This window comes from Corythoichthys intestinalis, chromosome 2 (genome assembly GCF_030265065.1).
Source record: "Corythoichthys intestinalis isolate RoL2023-P3 chromosome 2, ASM3026506v1, whole genome shotgun sequence".
NCBI classification, from domain to species: Eukaryota; Metazoa; Chordata; class Actinopteri; order Syngnathiformes; family Syngnathidae; genus Corythoichthys; species Corythoichthys intestinalis.
Window position 1 is genome coordinate 12888852 of NC_080396.1, and position 25372 is coordinate 12914223.

The window sequence follows — 25372 nt, forward strand, 5'->3', positions numbered from 1 at the left end:
AAGCTTGTGGATGGCTACCAAAAGTGCCTAATTGAAGTGAAAATGGCCAAGGGACATGTTACCAAATATTAGCGCTGCTGTATGTATATTTTTGACCTAGCAGATTTGATCACTTTTTTCTATTCACCCATAATAAAGTGATAAAAGAACCAAACTTCATGAATGTTTTTTGTGACAAAGAAGTATCTGTTCCAATCCCTCTATCAGAGAAAAATCAGAGTTGTAGAAATAACTGGAAACTCAAGGGAGCCATGACATTATGTTCTTCACAAGTGTATGTAAACTTTTGACCACAACTGTATATTTAGCCATTTTTTGTGGGAATTTGTCTGAACCAATTGTTAAGAGGATTGTAAAAAAAAAAAAAAAAAAAAATGTTAGAATTTTATAGCATTTAAGCTAGCGGACTTTTTCTATGCAAGTTAGCCAATTGTTCTTTTGTTGTACATAGATCATTTAAAAAATATATATATATATTGTTTGAAGCTCAGCTCAGGTATTTAAATTTTTCATGTTCCTTATCAGATTACTCGATTATTCGAACTAACTAGTCCATCGATTAATCGACTACTAAAATATTTGATAGCTGCAGCTCTAAAGTACTGTATATCTCTAAAGGTGCACTGTATGTCAATGTAGTTCAAAAGGTTTGGGTCCCTTGGAGGAATCTCGCTGACCAAGTTTGGGAAAGCCTGCTCTAAATTACACAAGATCAACAATGGGCTTCCTCTGCAGCAACCTACCATCTTAAATATATATACAATATTTTTGTTTTTCTATATAGTTCAGCTTATACATTATTTATAGAGCATTATACATTCCTGCGAAAATTCCCTTTTGATTGGACAGCAAGGAATTCTAAGTGGGGCTCACCGAGCAGCCAACCTTTTTTTCCCCACAGCTCCATTTCCTCAAATTCTGAAAGGCTTTTTCCTCTTCATCCGAGCACAGATCCGAGCACAGATCCGCATAACTCTGTAACCAGACAGTATTTCTATAACATTGCTGTTGTTCATACGTCTTGACTTGTGTAATCCTCATAGATGGATACAAGCCTGGTTATTATTTTCCAGTTGGGTATGTGGACGGCGGACATTGCAATGGGGATGATGGAGGCATCCGTCCGTCCGAGGCGTTTAGTTAACAAATGTTATAGGGAAGTGTGGACTTTAGAAGATGCAATGTGATTATCAGAGTGCTGCAGGTATACAGAGCTTCTGTGAATTCTGAGCTTCATGCATCTTCCCAGCCTACGGATAGGTGAGGAATTTGGCGCACGATGAATAATCGCCCCACGTCATTACCAGTCAAAGGCAGGGGTTTTCCAGCAGTGATGGGGAGGGAGGATTGATCAAGGCGATAGGTGTATCTCTGCTATGAAACCTCACCACCAAAAACTTCCAGCACCAGTGGAGTGAGCTGCATGCTGTGCTCTGGCTGGAAGGAGAGAGAACGGTACTGCTTGGAGTGCTCCTCGTTCAGGCTGCGCAAGTCGGCCAGCTTCTGGATCATCTTAGCATAAAGAAGGCGTCCGCCAGGGTGGTTCACACGGATGTAGGCCTGAAGCGTCTCAGACATGTGGTCCTGAAGCTGCTCGATGCGGCTGTGGTCCTGCACGCCGGGACGATCTGCCAAAAGGAAGAGGAGCAGAGGTGAAGTGCTAGTTTGTAGAGGTGTGCGAAGTTTCCGATTCTTAGATTATTCGCGATTCGGTCGTGGAAGATTCGAGAACGATTCACAAACATCCAAATTCCGATTATTGAAATATGTCAAGCAAAGCGGAAGTAAAACACACTCAGCGCGCCGCACGGTCTTCGGGATGCAATGAGGAATGGAGCGAGAGTAGCTAAACATCATGCTCAACTCACAGCTTTAGCTCAATTCATGCCGCAAGATAAAAAAAACAACAACATACCTGACTGCTGCCAACAGCTGCTACAAACTACGTCCACATAAAAGTACGGTAGATATATTTATACGGGACTACATGCAAAATAACAGACTCGGTGAGGTTAGCAGCACATGTACAGAAAGCTAGATATGGGCGTTAGTAAACGGCCGCCATCTTAAAGCAGTAGACGTCCCTGCACGGCTGTTGTAGCGAACTTTCCAAGCGAACCTAATTAACTTTTTATCTAAAATACTCCTAAATCGGCAAAATATTGACTTGAATCTATTTTTAAAATAGTTTTAAAACTTTCACATGTCGAAAGTAGACAGAAGGGAAATTATGGAATAACAGGAGCAATTTTAACAACTTTAACGGTTGATTCACAACATTAAATTAATTGAATGTAGTTTAAAGCTGTTGATACAGAATGGGGATTTGAGTATTTATTGTTTTTAACTGTTATCTTGATACTGATATAGTCGTTTATTTAAGCCTGCGAGGCTTTTTTTTAAAATTATTTTTGTACCTAATGTACAAAACATTAAAAGCAGCTAATAGTGGGGGGTGGGGGTGGTTGTCATCAAAAATCGATTTATAATCGAATCGTAGCCTCTGAATCGTAATCGAATCGTTAGGTGCCCAAAGATTCCCACCTCTAGTTCCCACCTCTAGTAGGTAATAAATATCATATGTATATAGAACTAGCTGCAAAATGACAGACTCAAAGGCGTTAGCAGCACATGTATTGAAAACTAGATGCGAAATGACAGACTTCCGGCGTTAGTAAACAGCTGCCATCTTAAAGCAGGAGACTTCTCTAGAAGGCTCTGTTGTAGCGAACCTAATTAACTTTTTATCTAAAATACTCCTAAATCTGCAAAATCTTGACTTGAATCTATCTTTAAAACGGTTTTAAAACTTTCACACGTCTAAAGTAGACAGAAGGGAAATTATGGAATAACGGGAGCAATTTTAACAACTTTAACGGCTGATTCACAACATTAAATTAATTGAATGTAGTTTAAAGCTGCTGATACTCAATGGGGACTTGAGTATTTTATTTACTGTTTCGAACTGTTAACTTGATACTGAAATAGATTTTTGTACACTTTTTGTAACTAACGTACGAAACATTGAAAGCAGCTAATAGCTTGGGGGGTTTGTGGGTGTCGTCAATAATAAATTTATCATCGAATCGTTGCCTCTGAATCGTAATCGAATCGTTAGGTGTCCAAAGATTCCCACCTCTACTAGTTTGGCTGGCAGAGGCAGGGTAACGGGGAACAAGAAAGGAGGTGGAGGATGAAAACTTTAATCAGGGTTGATGTCTTTGTAAACTTGACATCATTTAAGCTACCAAATACACAGCTGCATAGACACACTGTCATAAAGTCAATCTTGTCAGTAATAGCATTCTCACAAACTCAATAAACAATTGTTTTCATTTTCATTGTCCTTTGTTGGTGACATTTGTGAACTCCTCATAAATCAGGGTTGAGGAGCTTGGTAGTAGGATTTGGCTCCACTTGCAAAAGCTGATGTCATGTGGGTCCTTTTAGACAGCAAACCCATTGAGAATGAATCAACAACTGGTTGCAGCCAAGTAGTGAACTTTATTTTACCGTGACATCATAGCCACTGTGGATAATATGGTTTACCCTTTTGCAATTTTGCTCCCCGACAGCTGTGTAGTCATAGTCAAGCAGACAGATGAGAACCAGTTTTAAAAAGATTGATTTTCCACCCTAAAAAACAATACCATAAACTAGGGCTGTCAAACGATTAAAATTTTTAATCGAGTTAATCACAGCTTAAAAATTAATTAATCGTAATTAATCGCAATTCAAACCATCTCTAAAATATGCCATATTTTCCTGTAAATTATTGTTGGAATGGAAAGACACAAGACGGATATATACATTAAACATACTGTGCATAAGTACTCTATTTGTTTATTATAATTATAATAAATATATTAAATATTTTCAACATAATAACTTATGAATTCTTTATGTCTTTTTAACACACAGGCATGACATGTAGACTCGAGTTGAAACAGTGGCTGAAAATGGCGAAACTTCACTTGAGCTTTTTGCCACCTCATTAAAAAAAAGTCGTACAGTAGATATATTATAATTTCATTTATACGGGTTTTTACTTTTTTTATAGCAATTATTTTTGTTCTTGCTCTAATCTTGAGCAACCTGAGCTGTGGCTGTGGGTAGTCTATAAGTTTATTGATTTTAATTTTATTAAAAATAGTTATTTTTTTTGTTTATTTATTTTATCATTATATTCATTTTCCAATTTGCAAATATGTTCTGAAAAATTTTTTTAAATCCCGGAAAAAAGTTGTTTTTTTTTTAACTCATACATCTCAAAATAGCACATTTTGGAGCTATAATTGCTATAGACCCTACTCACCTACGTCACAAAATGACGTGTCGCTGTATCTGGCCGCCATATTGTCCGGCATTTTTTAGCCCTATTCTCAATGGTTTCAATTAGTCGTGCAATTCATGGAAGCCCCGGTGTTATCTGACGCTGTAAACTCATTGGATGCGTTGCATAAAAGGCGTTATGTGGAAAAGCTTCAGTTTATCCATTCGCCAGATCCATATTTGATGCCTAAATCGATGTTTTTCGACCTGCTGTCTTCGCCGTCTCTGCCTGACATCTGCTACCCTGATATTTACAACTATCTTGTCCACACAAAATCAGCCTATTCTCACGAAAGTTTGAAAAACTTTTAAGAGCTTGAAGGCTTATAAATGCTTCGTTGCTGGTTGGGTGAAACAGGTCCTCGTCCACGAAAATTCGGCAGGAATCTATCTTGTGCTCGGGAAGGTGAGTTACGAAATTTTCAATTCAAAATCTTTTGTTCTTGCTAACATCCACTGTCAAGTCTAATGTATTTCATGTCATTTGTCAATGGAGCTAGGGCTTTTAATGTTTATATGGTTTAGCGATAGCACTCTCACTACACATACATATATAAAATGTAATAAATATGAAGTGCGATAGCACTACTCCAGATTGTCCCTAGTTGAATTTATTTTTTGGCTTTTGACCTCAGTAGTGAAATTGTAAATTAATTGTATGACAACTGTCTAATTATCCCTTTATAATTATATATTTTCAGGTAGTTCATTCACATCGTCTGAGAGTATGTTGTCGGCGATTAGCCTAGCAATGATCTTAATTGTGGTTGTCAGCCCAAAACCCTCTAAATATATATTAAATGCATCTTACCAGATATAAAATGACTACTACATAATCTGTGGTAATCGTTTTCTCATCGAATTGCAGCAGCCCATCTCGCTCTCCTCTCCGGGTCTCTCGGAATCCGGTAGAACTTCAAGTCTCTCCGTCTATCTTCTCTGTTATTGCAACCGACCGCCACACACGCCTTCACCATTTTGATTATTAATGTTAACGAGCAGAAAAACACGCCATAATAGGAGGAATTTACGTAGCGGTAATGCATCAACAGTGACGAGTTGACGGACAATATGGCGCGGGGGCGTGGTTGTGACGTCATGTGAGTAGGGTCTATACCGTGATACGGTGGTATTTTTCCTCAAGGTTAGTACTGTCAAAATCTCATACTGGCACATGCCCACTGCCAATTTTTTTTTCTAGACCACATGCACTTTTCTGTGTACTCCTAACCTTTGCGACACAAGACAGTATTGAAGCCATTAGTTCCCGAAAGATTGATCTTGGTCTCATTGATCCAGAAAATAGTCCCAGTAGTGTTAACATGGACCCTTGCAAATTCCAGTTTGCCTTTTTTGCGCATTAGTTTGACGACACCCATGCATGCCACTCCTTTGCAGTGTATTGCGTGATGGGAAACAGTCACATCAGTTTGGCATTCGAATTCTTGAGCCAACTGCAGAGAACTTGCAAGGCATTTTCCCCCTTTTTTCTCCCCTCATTAGGTGACGCTCCTGTCAAAGTTCTGGCCAATAGCAGCTTTTTGACTAACGAGAAAAGCCTTATTGATCTTCTTGTAGCCCTCATACTTTCTGTGTTAAGAAATTGTTTTCCTCCTGAGAACTTCAGACATTTCTCATCCATGTGGTGCCATTGCTGACAGCATGAAGCGTTAAGGGTTTTCCTCATTACTCAATACTGGTTTTATAGCCCTCTGTCTGCCTCACACCTGTATAATGAATAATTAGATTCATCTGTGGTTGAAATCTTTTTAGAGAGACTTTTGTCTGCTTTTGTCAAAATGTTTTCATGAGAGTGTATTCATTTCTGCCCTATGATCTTTACAGATTTGTTCAATAAAAAAAATTGGAACGTGAATATGAACTAATCTAGCAGTTTTCAATGGACCATGACAATCAGTGGCAAACAGTAGCAATCAAAGCAGAAACTTTTGACGGACAAAATACCGTATTGGCCCGAATATAAGACGGCCCTGATTTTAAGACGACCCCCTCTTTTTCAAGACTCAAGCTTGAAAAAAGACTTTTTGAACATGTGACGGCCCTGGCCATTTAATAGTGAATTTTCTGAGATTCTTCCAGTCAGCTGATCGTCGCTTCCACCAGCTGGCTGCTTCCCCTCCCACTGTGACGAAAGCTGATCGACGCAGGACGGACCGACAACGTTGCCGCTGCTGATTGGCCAAGAAAAAGGCGCCAAGCTTCATAAACCTGCCGCTGTCAACGCTCTATGAGGTCGCATTTGACAGCATTCTGCCGCAGTCCTCCTCGCCAGCTATTTACTCGCCATTCACGCTCGTTTGCATTTGATCGCTAGTTTGATACACTCCCGCTTTTTCGGTGAGGTCTTTTGTGTTTATTCGTTATTGGATCGTTTTTGTTCACCACTGTAAATACACTGGAAGTAAGGGTAAGTCGTCATTTCTGTTCAACCCGTTTTCTTCTGTTTTGTATAGAGTAAGAAGTTAGGTTAGAAGCTGTCTTTTCTTTGTTCCTTTTACATGATCAGGGTTTAGTTAGCGGGTGGGGTTTAAGTGTAGTTCCTTTTGTTTGTTGTTTTGGCCTGGGCTTACCCTGAAGTCACGCTTCGTCGGCATTCTGTACATATTCATTGCGAGTTTGATTGTTCTGTAAATAAATTTGTGTCCACTCGTACATTTGTGTGGCTTGTTTTATGTTACGCCCTTCGCGAGCCGTCTTTGGCACGTAACAGAACACCAAATTAATTTTTATACAGAAAATAATTACAGTACATCCTAAACAAATGATTATAATGTATTTGAGAGAAAAAGCATGTTATTTTGCCTCATTCAAATCTTAATATCCGAACATTTAAATATGTAAATTAAAGTGCAAACACATTCGTAAATGAATGGCTTCTGGTTTTTGAAATGTAAATAAACCAATCTATTGTGATATAACAACAAAATTATAATAACTGCATTAACCATCAATGTGAAGTCTAACTGTAACTGTAGTCTTGAAACAAATCTGAATAAGGACAAACATTGCAACAAAATAATGCAAACTGGTTAAACTTGAGAGTTGCTGGGATCTATCATGACAGAACATCGCTTCAATGATATCTGGTGCCATCTAGCGTCGTGAATGGGTATAATGTCTAGACCGCGAATATACAGTGCCCTCCATAATTATTGGCACCCCTGAAAAATACACACGGTCCCAGTGTGCTTTGGTCAGATGAGACTAAAGGCCCAAGTACACTGCATGCGTGATCGTTGCGGTTCCGGTCCGGTTCAGTGTTACCTGCGTGCCACGCAGTCCGTCAAAAACAGGCAAATCATACCGGCTGCTGCACGGCTGCGGTCCGCCAACCTCGTCCCCCCCGTGAGCTCTCGCGTGATCGCGCGCGATAATGTGCCATTTAAAACAACGAAAAACACACAGAGTCTATACTCATCAGAGAAGCAGAGAGAGAGCACATATTTTCTTTGCATATTGATATTTTAGTTAATCTGGAATTAAGAGACAGACATGACTGCATCATGATGAGATCAGGACAGAAAAACACACATAATAGGACACCTTGCAGCTTCCTTTTTTATATTGTCCTTATAGAAAGGATCTGCTGCATCATAAATGATTTTGTGGGTTTCCACCTCCATGATGAAGCGCTCATCATCCATCTTCGCTCGTGTTTAAACCGTGATTAGGCACCTGGGTTGTTACGTCCAGGCCCAGCTCCGCCCATTTTGCCGGATGCGTGTCCGGCAAAAATAGAAAATAGCCTATACCATCCGGCGGGCATGCGGCACGCCGGAGGTGGTTCGCAGTCAAGCCGGAGCACTGACGCGGCCGGTATACGTTGAACAATAGGATATAATGGGAACGGATTGGCTCCGGCGCTATTTTTTACCGGAGTCGGACCGGAAACGCAACGATCACGCGTGCAGTGTACTTGGGCCTTAAGATTGAGCTTTTTGGCAACAAACACTAAGTGGTTCTGGCGTGCCACGAAAGATGTGCATGCTGAAAAGCACCTCATACCCACTGTGACGTATGGGGGTGGGTCAGTGATGCTGTGGGGCTGTTTCGCTTCCAAAGGCCCTGGGAACCTTGTTAGGGTGCATGGCATCATGAATGCTTTGAAATACCAGGACATTTTAAATCAAAATATGTTGCCCTCTGCCCGAAAGCTGACGATGGTCGATACTGGGTCTTTCAGCAAGACAATGACCCTAAACATATGGCCAAATCTACACAGAAATGGTGCACCAGACACAAAATCAAGCTCCTCCCATGGCCATCTCAGTCCCCGGACCTTGTTTTATTGGCAAAAGGGGGTTGTACAAAGTATTAACACCAGGGGGTGCTTATAATTGATACACACATTATTTGATGTCAAATAATTTTTTCTTTATGTGGGATTTTTTCCCCACTGAATGAATGCACTTGTATTGAAGGTTGGATTTTTCTCTTTTTTTCCATTATGGTCCCATATTATTTGAATTAAAAAAAAATATTAGAAGCTCTTTTTCAGGGGTGCCAATAATTATGGAGGGCACTGTAAGACGACCCCCTCTTTTTCAGTTTTATTTCAATGCAAAAAACACCGTCTTATATTCGGGCCAATACGGTAAATACCGTTGTTGCAGACGAGCCCATCTGTGCTTATAGCAGAATGGGAATAGGTTGTCCTCAACAGGATCGTGTTGTGGGCTTTACTGATTCACAAAGGCTTGGCTACTGTCAAAACACAATTAAAAGGTACCTGGGGAGAGCAGGCAGATGGCCATGAGCAGGACATGCTCCTCCTCATGTAGATTGAGCTTCTTCAGGCCAACCTGGAACTTGACCAATGGCTCCAACAGCTCTAGAGTGTGACCCGCTACAGAGCATGAAATAAATACTGACGTTATTGTAGTAAAACAAGATTGCAAGCATAAAATCACATGCACATGCACTGCTTTGCCATTTGCAAAATCAGACAATTTTCAATTCAACATTTAACATGAATCCAATATGAGAAACGAAATCTGAGTCTAAACAGCTCAGATGGGTTTTGACTGTCCATGATATCACGCTACGCTGGATGACACCTTTGTTGCTACATCAACTTGTCAGATGCGTCAATAATGTGGCCCAGTCTGAAGAGGCCCAGATCCAATTTGGACACTTGCTAAAAATACTCTGAACAGTCAGCCCTAAAAATCGGATTTTAGGAGGAATCCGATTGGAATTGGTTACAACTGCAGTCTGAACGCAGCGTCTAGTTCTGTAGTCTATGCAACCATGAGGACTTTGTTTTGTGGCAAAAGGTGGATTCTTCAGATGACTCTTCCATTGAATTACACCACAGTTGCCGCAAATATTGCAGGAGACCTACTGGAGCCGCATAAATCTGAGATTCACTAAGAAAACTGTGAAGTTTGGTGGTGGCAAAATCATGGTCTGGGGTTACATCCAGTATGTAGGTGTGCGAGAGTTCTGCAGGGTGGAAGGCAACATAAATAGTCTGTAATATCAACAAACCTTAGCTGCCTCTTACATTCCTAACCATAAAAAGGGACAAATTCTGCAGCAGGATGGTGCTCCATCACATACTTCAATTTCTACCTCAAAGTTCCTCAAGGCAAAGAAGATCAAGATCCTCCAGGACTGGCCAGCCCAGTCACCAGACATGAACATCATTGAGCATGTCTGGGGGGTAGGATGAAAGAGGAAGGATGGAAGACGAAACCCAAGAATGTTGATGAACTCTGGGAGGCATGCAAGACTGCTTTCTTTGATGTTCCTGATGACTTCATCAATAAATTGTATGAATCCTTGCCGAACCGCATGGATGCAGTCCTTCAAGCCCATGGAAGTCATACAAAATGTTAAATTTGGATCTCACAGCACCACTACTTAATTCGCTTATGTTATGCAACATATTTTTGTATTTGAAGTACATTTTTTGTTCAATTTTCACACTACTTTCTGTAGGCGACAAAACTTTTGTCTAGCTGAAATTGGACCTTTATGTCTTCATGAAATGATAAATCTTTTTTCAATGAAACAAATATATTTTTGTACATTCAACATCATTTGGGAGGGTCTTTGCTTTCATATGAGCCATTACTGAAACCAATTGAATAATTAAAAGTCAGGTTATTAGCAATTGTTTCTACAAAATGGTTAAGCGACAAGACTTTTGTCAGGGACTGTAGACGTAAGCGAAAAGAAAGGCACCAAGAAAAAGAAGAAAATGTCAAAAGTGTGGGAGCATTTCAAGCTGGACACCAAGGGGGACACGGTTTCATGTATTCACTGTAAGACGGTGAATGATGGAAGACTACAGCATGTCTTTAATGCTGCAGCTCCACCGAAGGCACCCAGTTTACTCCGAGAGCGGAGGAGCGATACTCGGGACAAGATAAAAGTAAGTTATTAGTAGCGCTAATAAATAAGACTAACTTTACTGTACCTTGCTAATGTAACGTTAGCAGAGGCGTACATTTCTATTAATTATGACTACTGTTGATGCGTGACTAACATGTCATACAGGCTTTATTTAATCTGTAAAAACACAGCGCTGTAGAGCGATGAGGGTATAAAATAATAACATAATAAGTAACTAAATAACTGTTAATTTTAGCTCAGTAGTGGAATGATTAATGGATAAAACACCAAGTAGCACTGGTGCCTAATGTGCTCCAATACAGCAGGTGTCATTCATTTATTTTGAAGACTGCAAACATTTGGAAATCAAAGTCTCAGAGTCTTAAGGAATATAGGAGAGGCATACAATCCACATTGCTTGGTGACAACTGTCCATTAATATGGAGATCAAGATTAATTTATTCATTTTTCCAAGCCGCTTATCCTCACGAGGGTCACAGGGGTGCTGGAGCCAATCCCAGCGAACTAAGGGCAGCAGGCGGGGTACACCCTGAATTGGTTGCCAGCCAATCGCAGGGCACAAGGAGACAAAGAACCATTCGCGCAAACCCATACCTAGACAATTAAGAGTGTTCAATCAGCCTATCATGCATGTTTTGTGGACGTGTGTAACCGGAGCATCCTGAGAAATCCCACGCAGGCACGGGGAGAACATGCAAACTCCACACAGGAAGGCCAGAGCCCAGGATTGAACCCACCATGCCACCGGAGATCAAGACTCTAATGCTTATGCCTATATGGCCTCCAGTCACAAGCAGCTGAGAGGCCATAACGGAATTAAGGCCCAGAAGCCATTAAGTTACGAGGCTAATGGTAGGAACTGCAGCTTTAACCTGAGCTGTAATTACATACAATTAGAACACAATAACATTTAAAAGACTTTTGAGGTGAGTTCTGAGAATGAAGACAGGCTGCTTTGTTGCAGGTTCTAATACAGCTCTGAAACGCAAATTATTGTAGAAACTTCAGTTGCGATGGACTCTGCCACTTGCTGGAAATGCCACGTACGGGACCTGCTTGCATAGAATTTTGCGCAATTACTAACGGTGTAACGGTACATGTATTCGTATTGAACCGTTTCGGTACTTGATGGTCAGTTCAGAACGGAGGCGTACCGAACGAGTTTCTGACGTAATGTAACCCTTACTTTTTGAGGCTGCGAGTCGATCGGGTTACAATTTCTTTACTCTGTCTTCTCTACTATAATGAGGACCAACACGGTAGGACAGTAAGAAACGTCAACGGCGCGACAACGTGGCCGCCGCGAGAACGCAGTGAAACGCGGACGTTAAAGTCAATCAGCCAATGCACACCAGTCGCATAACACGCGTCCCAGAAGCGGCCTAAACGCGATGCACGCGAAAAGAACTGCAGAGTTTATTATTTGACGTGAGACGCGCCCCTCTTGCGTCAATACTACTAGTTAGCAGACCGGGCAGACCGGAAGTCACTCGTGTAAAAATACGGTGGATCCGGTCGATTTTCAAACCAATATGCAATCGTAACTTACTTTTTGAGTTCATCAGATCCCTTGAGTGGTAGATCGGGGCACAGTTTACTTGTCTTTGTTGATTTACAGTTGTCTTATCTGCTTTAATAATAGCCAACATGGCCCCATGTTAAATACAAAGCCCTCCTACCACAACAAAACAAGTAGGAACTAATATTCACATAGGAACTAAAGTTTTACAACATAAAATATACAATATAAATGAATACTACAACACATTTGTAAACTACAAACACATAATAACATAAATATTAGCCCATTTAAATAAAATAAATTGAAATGAGCTAAAACACCTGTAATTAAATAATAAGAATAATAGACAGATCCTGCTTACACAATTAAATTTATTAATTTCTGTGTGGTGCTTTACCTTGAGAAAATCCACCAATAAAGCTTTTGAAAATTGTTCATAAGAAAAAAAAAATTCACTGAGGCATTTCATTTGTAAAATACATGTTAAAATCTTTTTCATTGGGATTGCTTTTCTCTTTAGCACAGGACTTCTTTTTTCTTCTTTCTTTCTGAAAGAAAGCAGACCAATACGCGGGGTCTGAAAGGCAAATCGTTGTTGGATTATTATCTTTAAATACCCGCTACTTTTTGAGCAGAATTCTAGCTTTGTATAGGCTACTGTTCCTACTGTTGAAAGCACAAAAGTGTGTAATAAACAACTAGCACATTTATATTTTGCATTTTGTTTTCTTACTGTACCGAAAATGAACCAAACCATGACCTCAAAACCGAGGTACGTACCGAACCGAGATTTTTGTGTACTGTTACACCCCTAGCAATTACGGTAGAATGTAAAGTGTATGGATGTCTCGATATGTGAAAAAACAAGGATAAGCACTACTTTTGCCTGCTTAACCCTGTTAATCCAGAACTTTCTTTTGATTATGGAAAATATAATTTCAGTTTATCACTAAATTGCAACTGGTGTATGCCAGGGAAGCCCAGTCAACACCTTGACGTCACATACGCTCCTAATATGGCGGTGCACATTAAATTCAATCAAGGAGATAATTTTGGCAATATAAGACTATACACAAATAATACAACACCAGATATTTGTAAAACTGCACAATAGTGCTCTGGGAACCATATATATTTATTTTATCAGCTGACCGGACTGGAGGTATGCTTTAACTGTATAGACAAATTGGAAGAAACCAACCCTTGGTGACATCATTGATGCAGTATTTGAAGTCAGGTCCTCCACAGCTCCAGGACATATCTTCAAGATTGAATGACTGATTGGAGCGCAGCATGATTATCTCAATGGCACTCGACTTCAGCAGAGCAATCTGATCTTCTGCTGTCAGTTCTCTGCATCACACACACACAGAAAGTACTGTAACTCTAGCAAGACTTGAATGTTTACACAAAATAAAATCTATTACGTTATGTAATCTATTACGATCCTGTTTAAACCAATCACAACTTGAAATGATGACCTTACCAACTGAACATTCACACTGGGGATTCCACCTGAGTATAGACCCCAATCACGTGACGTCACAACCGTCCGTCAGCTCATCGTGTTTACATAATACCGCTACGTACATTCCTCCTATTACTGCATGTTTTTCTGCTTGTCTAAGGAATCACCGCCGAGTAAACGAACCCAAAAAACCTTCCTCACAATCGTTAACATTGATTAATCAAAATGGTGAAGGCATGTGTGGCGGTTGGTTGCAGTAACAGAGAAGATAAACGGTCATTTTTTTAGTAGTTGCTGTGTGCCCATTGTTAAAAGGACAAATCTCGAAAGCAGCACGGTTTGTTTATCTCGGTCCATGATGCGTTTGTGTTGACAGTCGTTAGCAGCGAAAACATCAATATGATGCCAACACGATCGCAGACATCATCAGATGAAGACTACGAAGCTCGTCGCCACGGTCGCACAGCAAGAAGGTGAGCGCAACAACAGGTGCTGTGCCGAAAAATAGCCGCCCTGCGTGAAATGTCCCCCATGACAGGAGCGCCCACACGGAAACGACTTTCTTGTACCGTGAATATATATTATTTTACTCTGCTTGAACTAATAAATGTCATACCTGTGTGATTGTCATTGGGATATGGCCGTGAAAACCTGTAGACTAATACATTTCTGTTCAAAGATGGTTATGTGTTCCAGTCCACTATTTGTTACTAAAGTACAGTACTAATATTTTGTGTAATTTAATTATTTAAAACCGATCTTACAGTCGTAAATCCATTACTGTAATGTGTCCATGAAAACATTTGATGTTTTCATGTCAATAAAGCGTTATAAATAAGCGCTCCCGTCAGGGGGGACATTTCACGCGGGGCAGCTATTTTTCGACACACACCGGCCCGTTGTCGATCAAGTTTCGTTTTACAATTGTGACAACGGTGACGCTCAGCTGACCAAATGTCGGTTTATATTCGGGCCGGTGCTGATTTTGGGCACCCGACTCCTCATCGTGACATAAACTGGAGTACTGTTGGAAATTTTGTGGTCTCAGGATGAGCTCTGACGCACGGGACGAGACCGGACAGAAGGAAACATCGGTTTGGGCATCAAATATGGATCTGGCGACTGGATCGACCGAAGCTTTTCCAAATAACGGCTTTTATGCAACTCATGCAATGAGTTTAAAGCATCTGAAAGCACCGGGGCTTCCATAATTTGCAAGTGAATCCACCTTTAGAAACTACGATCAATACTGACACACATTGACGGACAATATGTCGGCACAATACAGCGATCACGTGATTGTGTGACATTGGTGATTGGGGTCTATATACAGAGCATAGTCCATATCTATAAAGGATTCAGGGATTTAAGCATTTATTCACAATAATTTTCACCGGAAAAGCTCTCTTTATAGGCGGCTGCCACATTGAGTAACAGACTAGCGTCGTACTTCGACATATTTATGTAAAATAAATGCTAACTGCACGGGTCTTTTTTGCTTTTAACCAATACTCAAGACTGTTTTACGTCCATATCTATAAATAATTCAGGCATTTAAGCATTTACTTAAGAATTTTCGCTAACACCAACAATGCTGGCCCCCTATCAATCGGCCCCGCGCCCCCTGTTTTGCCAGTGTAGCACATTTTGGCTGAACACCGCCCCGCCCACTCTCGTCTCATCTTTTTTGCTGCTCGTTTTGTGAAAAATCGACAGTGCTGTCATGCTCTTTAATCCTCCTCCCGGGTTCAAATTGAAAAGGTTGAACAGATGACATGTTTATGTCACTAGAGTCATACACTGAAAGCCCGGCAGCGTAACCAAGTGACGTCACCGCCCTGCGACGTCAACAATAATGACGACCTAATAATTAAGCTAATTTTACAAATTGTATAAAAACGAAACATCAAGAGTGGTTTCAATATCAAATTATTTTAACCCATAACATACCTGTCAAGTTGTACGGTTTCGGCGTAATTTGTACAAGTGAGCACTGATTTTTAAACGTGTACGTCGTACGTTCAAAATCTGTACATTTTTCGTGCATTACGTTTTTTTTCTCCATTCGGATTTTGTCACCGTTTCAGCAACGAGACAATGTGCGTTACTATGCGTTACTACGTTGGTTGAATGACGTGAGAAAAGTCAGAGACACGGAGAGAGAAGAGTGTTTGTTGTGACGCTGTAGCAAACGCGATGCTGGGCGTCTCCAATATTTCCAGACTGTAGCTGACAGCCTACAATCTACGCCTAGATATCACGTGCACATAGAACTACATGCGAAATGACAGACTCGGCGGCGTTAGTAAACAGCCGCCTTTTTAAAGCAGTAGACTTCTCAGAAAGGCTCTGTTGTATTGAACCTTCCTAGCGAAGCTAAGTAACTTTTTATCTAAAATACTCCTAAATCGACAAAATCTTGACTTGAATATCTTTAAATGATGAAACAGTTTTAAAACTTTCACATGTTGAAAGTAGACAGAAGGGAACTAATGCAAAAACGGGAACAATTTTAACAGTTGATTCACAACATTAAATGAGTTCCAAACATAGTAAAGGTTACTACTATGTTTTTTTGTTGTTTTTTGTTGTTGTTTTTTTTTGTGGGGGGGGGGGGGGTAACTGAGTTACTGACTCAATTACTTTTTGGGAGAAGTAACTTTTTACTGTAATTAATTACTTTTGAAAAGTAAGATTAACAACACTGATCATAAAGATGAAGTCTGCAGAATGAAGAGAGACGAAAGCAGAGATATTATTCTGCCAATTTGTTGCCGAACACAATTTGCCTGCAACTATTGCTGATCACTTCTCAGAATTAGCAAAAGAAATGTTCCCTGACTCACTTGCATCGGTAAGTTAACTTTATCAATTTATAATTGGACACACTTACCAACTACCTTTAAGTCAAACTGAATTGCGAGCTGAAGTGTCATGGAGTGCTTGCCTGGTATACCAGACTCACCACTGTTCCAGCGATTGAGTCTGGCGACCGTCCGGCGGATCAAATTCCGAGGGCGGAGCAAGCCACAGCAAATAGACAGCGGAGTGGAGCAATCAGCTACGGGCAGACGTGACGTTGTTAAAGCGACAAGTAATTAGCGTGAGCGGAGAATGGAGAAGTTTATTCAACATGGCTAGCGCGAGCCATGTTGACTGTTGTCAAGGACTTGTTTCGATGTGTTTTTGGTAATTTAAAACTGGTTTTACCGCGGACTGGAACATATTCTCGGCTCTCCCGTTCGCCATCTGTGTTGTTGTAGAGACGACTTTCGGCACGCAAGAGTGACATTACTCGTTAAGAACACATCACGCAAATAAACGAATCTGATTGGACGATTGATTTTGTACCTTGCTGGGGAGGCCGTTAATGGGCTGGGTCCCAGACTATTTCTCACAGTGTTTGAAAAATACAGGGAGAATAGTCTGGCTGTGCCAGGCAAATGAAGTGCAGCCATCAAAACATGATAGAAATTGCCAAAAGTGCTACATACAATTATAACAAAAGTCATTGTTAAATTTTAGTAATCATGTTGTAGCTGAAAATATTGTTCCTTGATTGCACCAGGTTATATGTTACAATATTACCAATAAATTCCTATTATTTTAAAAATTGAGTTTTATTTTGGTTTCATATTGCACGCTATATGCAACGTTGTAAGATAGTCACCAATTTGTAAGGGCGTGCGTCACTACTTGTAAGAACGGCCTCGGGTTGACAGGTATGCCATAATAACGTTTATCTTTTAGGAACTACACGTCTTTCTATCTGTGGATCCCTTTAAAGACATTTTGAGACTTTTTAAGGATCTGCGGGAACCCTGTCACTTATATCGTCACTAGGTTTGCAGAAAGCAATGGATGGACCATGTGGTAGATGAGAGTGAATTAATAGTGTCCCTGCTGGTTGCACTCCATTTAGTCAACTAATTGGCTTGCATGCCCATCCCAAGTAAATAGATCTTAATTTTTTTGTTTTCAAAGTACATGATGAAAATGAAAATCTTTTTTTAGTTTTTGGGGAGCTAATAGTTGGACTAATATATTCATGACCTATGAAACAAGGCAAGCAGCACAGAAAATAAAATGCCATTACATCAACATAATGAATTCATTCTGTGGATCGTCGTAACCACTTTAATGAACACTGTGGTTCATTCAGTCTTATTTCCATTCAGCGAATGCATCACTCAAGCTCATTGGGCGCTCAATATACTGTATTATTATGGAAAGGCCTTGTTTGTTCGGAAGTGATTATAGAGCATCTCCTTACATATGCGAAACAAATGTGAGCCGACCATTGAAAGAACTTCTTGGGAGATTTGACGTCATTTATAATATGACTTGAACACATGGTGTCTGGCACAATGGGATAATACGGAAATATAACAAAAGACCTTATTATACTGTAGCGGATTCCTTTTGTTGGGGAAAGATTTTTGACATGCAGTGCAGAAAAGAAAACTGGTTGTGCAATATGCACCTGAAGCCTGGGATCATCTTGGCAAAACCTATGACCTTCTGGATACTGTATGATACCAAGTCAGCCAAATGTGGCAACATGGAGAACTTGGTGTCCTCCTCGCTGGAGTCTGGACTGCTCGCACCATCCTGGTACATCATTATCAGGTTGCTGAAGTTCATTTTGTTGTCCAGCGACTCTGCTTGAGATGAGAGAGGATTATGGGGTCAGGCAGAAGAAGGAAGTGATTAAAAGAAGGTATTTGTATTAATGCTGAAACAATTCATCGATTAATTCGAGTAATTCGATTAGAAGAACGATTTGAATTAAATTTTGCTGCTTCGAGTATTCGTTTAATTAAAGTGGCATTGTAATGGTTTGTTTTGAAAGAGTTAGCATTTAGTTTTATTGATTTGGGTGGATACACTAGCCTCTAGTGACGACTGTGAATATGACGTAACTCATTCCACATTGCTGAATCCTGTGGCTGCTCCCTGTTTAGACCAACATAAGTTTTTGTTTGAGCTAATGGTTTTTTAATGCATTCATACTTTAGCTTATTGGTATATTTAGCCATTTATTTGTTGGAATATGTGTTTGAACCATTTGTTAAGAGCATTATAATTTTTTTTTTTTTTTAACTTTAGCATTTTATAGCATTTAAGCTAGCAGACTTTTTCTATGTAAGTTAGCCAGTTTTTCTTTTGTTGTACTTAGATCCGCATTTATTTATTTGTTTATATTGTTTGAGCCTAAGATCAGGTGCTAGTCGAGTCCAAGATTGAACTAAAGCTCAACTAAATACTGTATTATCAATTTTACTGCGCCTTAACAGGTGGTGGCCGATGTGCACCTGAGCGTAACTTCATTTATTTATTTATTTTATACTGTTTGAGGCTCAGATCAGGTATTTTAGTTTTCTATGTTCCTAAGCCGATTATTCGAACGAATTAGTTCATTGATCAATCGACTACTAAAATAATCGATAGCTGCAGCCCTAATTTGCAGGGATGCATCTGGGAAATTAAAAACCAGTTGGTCCCCTTGTGTCTGAAAAGGGGGCCAAATTCTAAAATTGATGGGGCCCGATTTAACTAGATTGCTGAAGTATACAAAACTGATTGAAATAAACCAAAATACATTCATTGGAGCATGATATTTCTAAATTGCAAATGAAAAACCATTATTTGAGTAAAATGTATTTTTCTAATATATCAACAAACAATTTTAATTCAATTTTAATTTAATTGGAACGCACCAAAACAAATGCAAGGTGATTATGGCTAGATTAGAGGTTAGATCTTGTGCCCGAACGAGCCCAAAATGTTAAGTATTCACGTTCGGGTTGGGTCGGGTCAGGCTGCCGCGCCGGACTAATAAATTATATATTAAAAAAAAAATGGGATAAAACCGAGAGCAGGCTCTCTGTATTGTGCATTTGCTTGTGCATGCACATGAACGCCGTGGCGCAGCCCGCTTTTTCTTCTTCTCCTCCCGCTGTGGCGCTTGCGATTCGTTACGAAAGACACTTTTATTTATGCACACAAAGGCAACACAAATGTGATCCTTTTGAATCTTCTCCTCCGTGTGTCTGCAAAACCACTTTTTTTTTTTTAATATTAAACTTTCCCAGCGTTATTTTGTTGTGTAAATGCTTTTATAACGATCATAAAAATATGTAGACTATTTAAACATTAAGAAAACTTGCGTTTTTTTTTTTCTGCCAACTGAGAATTCGTTACCAAAGACACTTTTATTTATGCACACAAAGGCAACACAAATGTGATCCTTTTGAATCTTCTCCTCTGTGTGTCTGCAAAAACCAAGTTTTTTTTTAATCATATCAAACTTTCCCAGCGTTATTTCGTTGTGTAAATGCTTTTATAATGATCATATAAATATGTAGACTATTCAAACATTAAGAAAACTTGCGTTTTTTTCTGCCAACTCAAAGAAATGAAATTAATTGCTGCTGCTGCGTTTTGTTTTGTTTTTTTCGTGTCACTCCAACAAATATAAAAAAAATTTAAAAATCGGGTTTTTCGGGCTCGGGCCTGCAAATCTAGTTAATTGATCGGGCTCGGGCCGGGTCGGGCTTCAATACCAGTGGGTCGTGTCGGGCCCGATCTAACCTCTAGGCTAGATATCGGTAGGGCAAGATGGCAGACGACGAAAGTCAAAAACCTCTGAAGGAAAACGAACAGTTTTTAATTGCTGTTTAACTAAATTTATTTCTTTAGTTATTTTAACAGAAGTAGGTCATATGTGGCGCAGATCATGTACAGTAGCAATATGCGCCAATCGTAACAGACTTGTGCCGGTGCTGGCGCAGTGGAGTTACAAAGTTGCGCCAGTGGCTGTCAAAATGCGTAAATGGCGCAAGGGCGTGGCCCTGATGCATCCCTTATATTTGTATGATAACTTATTTAAAGAATATACAGAAAACAAAATTAAGCATGCAAAGATAAATGAGGAGGAAAACATGGGAGGGACTAAGGAAAAATAATCTATTAAAATACTGAATACAAATACTGAATTTGGACCTCAAAATATTTAATTGGGATGCTATCCTATCAGGAGTGGCTGTAATTCCAAACATTGCACTCTACAGACTCACCAGGCGAGTGATTGAAGGAGTCGGAGGACGCATCGGACAAAGAGTGAAGGGAGGCGGCTCTGCTGGCACTGCGTGTTACTGGACCTTCACGCACTGGGGGCTACATGCAAAAACACAAACAGCAAATTTCAATCTAATTCCTCTAAAATGTAATGTGGTCTGACTCATTCTTTTTATCATCGAAATAGTCTTGGGATTTACCTAGTTTTAGTCAATTAAACACCATAAAATGATAATCAACGACAACTGAAATAGAACTGGTTGACATCTATCAATCTCTTAGCTCAGGTGTCAGCAACCTTTTTGTTGTGGAGTGCCACTTTCAAATTTTCTTCTCAATCAGTGTGCCACACCAAGATTAATGACGCAAATCCTAATTTTTATATCCATCAGAGCTGTAATTTTACTCCTAACAAAACAACATGGACATACAATGCCCTCCATTATTATTGGCACCCCTGGTTAAGATGTGTTTTTTAGCTTCTAATATATATATTTTTTTATTTAAATAATATGGGACCTTAATGGAAAAAAAGAAAAATCCAACCTTCAATACAAGTGCATTTATTCAGTGGGGAAAAAATCCCACATTAAGAAATAATTATTTGACATCAAATAATGTGTGTCACAATTATTAGCACCCCTGGTGTTAATATTTTGTACAACCCACTTTTGCCAACAAAACAAGGTCTGGGGACTGAGACCAAGATTGAGCTTTTTGGCAACAAACACTCTAAGTGGGTCTGGCGTGCCACGAAAGATGCGCATGCTGAAAAGCACCTCATACCCACTGTGAAGTATGGGGGTGGGTCAATGATGCTGTGGGGCTGTTTCGCTTCCAAAGGCCCTGGGAACCTTGTTAGGGTGCATGGCATCATGAATGCTTTGAAATACCAGGACATTTTAAATCAAAATCTGTTGCCCTCTGCCCGAAAGCTGAATATGGGTCATCACTGGGTCTTTCAGCAAGACAATGACCCTAAACGTATGGCCAAATCTACACAGAAATGGTTCACCAGACACAAAATCAAGCTCCTCCCATGGCCATCTCAGTCCCCAGACCTTGTTTTGTTGGCAAAAGGGGGTTGTACAAAGTAATAACACCAGGGGTGCTATTACTTGTGACACATTATTTGATGTCAAATAATTATTTCTTTATGTGGGATTTTTTTCCCCACTGAATAAATGCACTTGCATTGAAGGTTGGATTTTTCTCTTTTTTTTCCATTAAGGTCCCATAATATTTGAATAAAAAAAAAATATATATATTAGAAGCTAAAAAACACATCTTAACCAGGGTGCCGATAATTATGGAGGGCACTGTACATTGAAATTGTATAACTACCATTCTTCTTTATCAGTTACCTAAAAAAATAAATGCATATTGTAGAAAATATCAAAACTTGAAATTAAGTGCAACAGTAATAACGGTTGTACAGCAGCAGCATCTTATGTAAACATATTAGACATATTACACAAACACCCCCCCCCCCCCCCCCCCCACACACACACACACACACCCCAGCAGGAAAAGGGGAACAGGTGCGATTCTCAGTGCAGGTCTCTTACACAGTACAGAGCGGGCTGCTTTAACGTTCAAAGTCAGAACAGCCGACTTTTGCATTTTGTCTTGTTCACTAGCAACTTACAACAGTGAATATACAGTCTATCACAAAAGTCAGCACACCCCTCTTATTTCTGCAGATATTTAAGTATATCTTTTCATGGGACAACACTGACAAAATCAAACTTTGACACAATGAAAAGTAGTCTGTGTGCAGCTTATATAATAGAGTTAATTTTTTTTCCCCTCAAAATATAGCCATTAAAATCTAAACCTCTGGCAACAAAAGTGAGTACACCCCTATGAAAAAATACACATCCCTAAATGTCCAAATTGAGTAATGTCATTGTCATTTTCCCTCCAAAATTTCATGTGACTCGTAACAGGAGTGCTTGTCAGCATTGCTGCAGAGATTGAAGAGGTAGGGGGTCAGCCTGTTAGTGCTCAGACCAAACGTCGTACTCTACATCAAATTGGCGTGCATGGCTGTCACCCCAGGGGAAAGCCTCTTCTGAAGACGGTAAACAAGAAAGCCCGTCTGTCTCATCAGACCATAGGACATGGTTCCAGTAATCCATGTGCTTTGTTAACATGTCTTCAGCAAACTGTTCGCGGGCTTTCTTGTGTACTGTCTTCAGAAGAGGCTTCCTCCTCGGGTGACAGCTATGCACACCAATTTGATGTAGAGTACGGCATACGGTCTGAGCACTAACAGGCGAAGCTCCCACCTCTTCAATCTATGCAGCAACACTGACAGCAGACCTGTAACGAGTCGCATGACATTTTGGAGGGAAAATGACAAGCAGTACTCATTTTGAAGCAGTACTCAATTTGGACATTTAGGGATGTACGTAGTTTCTATGCGGTGTAATCACTTTTGTTGCCAGGGGTTTAGATATTAATGGCTATATTTTGAGTTATTTTGAGGGGAAAATAAATTAACTCTATTATATAAGCTGCACACAGAGTACTTTTCATTGTGTCAAAGTGTCATTTTGTCAGTGTTGTTCCAAGAAAAGATATACTTAAATATCTGCAGAAATGCGAGGGGTGTACTCACTTTTGTGATACACTGTATAAAGACTTACCATTTCCTATGCTTTTTGAAAAACAGTGCTGGAGTGAAAAAGCAATATGTACAAATCTATTTAATAATATAAGTTTCCCTCTTTCCAATATCTCCATTGAAAGTTTAGACAAGAATGATTTATAAAAATAAAAAAATACAAACTATAGCGAGAAAAGAAAAACAAAAACACGCACACGCAGTAGGGAGTCTTGGCAACGTAATCACAGATTGTCAGTGAGGGTTAAGGTTCCTAAACTGCAAAAGGAAGTAACCTTGTGAAGTACATAGCTGAATAGAGCTGTAGCAAGAATAGAGTTGTATACAGAGTGTGATTCATGTGACTGTGACTCATATTTACCCTGAAGGCCAGATGCTCTTTCTACGTTTGCTTCAACATTCTTGACTTCATCATTTGCAAATGATCAAATGAATAGTAAATAAAGAGTTTATCTGTTTGTGTAAGTAGTTCCATTCCAAAACTTTACTTCGCTGTTCTTTAAATCCTATAATTAGGAGTGGGAACCTCTTGGTACCTCACGATATGATGCGATTTGCGATACATAACTAACGATAACGATGATCTCATTGTATGCCGATACAACGATTATCGATAAATTGGTCAGGAAATTGGAATGAGTTTATCACTAGTAGACATTCAATCCATTTGAACTGGGAGGGTGGCAGCGAATGAACGATAGTTCATTCGCTGCCATCCCTCCCACTTCAAACAGATTGAACGTCTATGGCTGTCAGTGGCAGCCAATGCCAGGCAACGAGGTAATTTTGGGCCATTTAAGATCATTACCGTGTTGATTTTCAGTCACGTCCTATTTATTTTGGGGCATTTTAGGAGTAACTTCCTGTTGATTTGGGGTTGCAGAACAGGAGGTGACCCAGGAATCTCGGCAGTGACTCAAACTCAAAAGTAAGTGACCTGTAAATGCCCTAAAATGAACAGAAAGTGACCCGTAAAGGCCCGAAAATCGGAGTGACCGTGAATCCTCTGGTTTCGAATAAATGAACGTTCATTCAACCCTCCCAGTCTAAACGGATTGGGCATCGACCGCCAACAATGGCAGCCGTAGAGTTAACGAAGACACTATTACCGTATTGGCCCGAATATAAGACGGCCCTGATTATAAGACGACCCCCTGTTTTTCAAGACTCAAGTTTGGAAAAAGACTTTTTGAACACCAAATTAATTTTTGCACAGAAAATAATTACAGTACACCTGGAAAAATTATTCTAACAATATATTTGAGAAAAAAAGCATGTTATTTTGCCTCATTCAAATCTTAATATCTGAACATTTAAATATGTAAACTAAAGTGCAATCACATTCGTAAATGAATGGCTTCTGGTTTTTGAAATGTAAATAAACTAGGGCTGTCAAACGATTAAAATTTTTAATCGAGTTAATTACAGCTTAAAAATTAATTAATCGTAATTAATCGCATTAATCGCAATTCAAACCATCTATAAAATATGCCATATTTTTCTGTAAATTATTGTTGGAATGGAAAGATAAGACACAAGATGGATATATACATTCAACATACGGTACATAAGGACTGTATTTGTTTATCATAACAATAAATCAACAAGATGGCATTAACATTATTAACATTCTGTTAAAGCGATCCATGGACAGAAAGACTTGTAGTTCTGAAAAGAAAAATGTTAGTACAAGTTATAGAAATGTTATATTAAAACCCCTCTTAATGTTTTCGTTTTAATAACATTTTTAATAAAAAAATAAACTAGTAGCCCGCCATTGATGATGTCATTAATTACTTACACAATGCTCATGGGTGCCGAAACCTATAAAATCAGTCGCACCCAAGCGCCAGCAGAGGGCGGCAAAACTCCATAAAACACAACAAGTGAGCGTTTCACTGTACTGTCATTTAAATCTGTCTGAGCAGGGCATCTGTGTTAATTGCGTCAAATATTTTAA

General features: G+C 39.6%; 1 protein-coding gene across 2 annotated transcripts in view; it reads right to left on the minus strand.

Annotated features, from left to right (window-relative positions):
* Positions 1-297: 297 nt before the first annotated feature.
* The window catches only part of LOC130907724 (vitamin D3 receptor A), a 122325-nt gene continuing 97250 nt past the window's right edge, over positions 298-25372 (minus strand). Inside the window, exons 6-10 of one of the 2 annotated variants that reach the window (XM_057823141.1) lie at positions 20783-20882; positions 18187-18364; positions 13437-13588; positions 9083-9199; positions 298-1628 (exon numbers count right to left, since the gene is read on the minus strand). In XM_057823141.1, coding sequence (XP_057679124.1) covers positions 1375-1628; positions 9083-9199; positions 13437-13588; positions 18187-18364; positions 20783-20882 — 801 coding nt within the window. In that variant the 3' untranslated portion in view covers positions 298-1374. Of the gene's footprint in view, positions 1629-9082; positions 9200-13436; positions 13589-18186; positions 18368-20782; positions 20883-25372 lie in introns of both variants that reach the window. The other variant, XM_057823133.1, reaches the window with a different exon arrangement.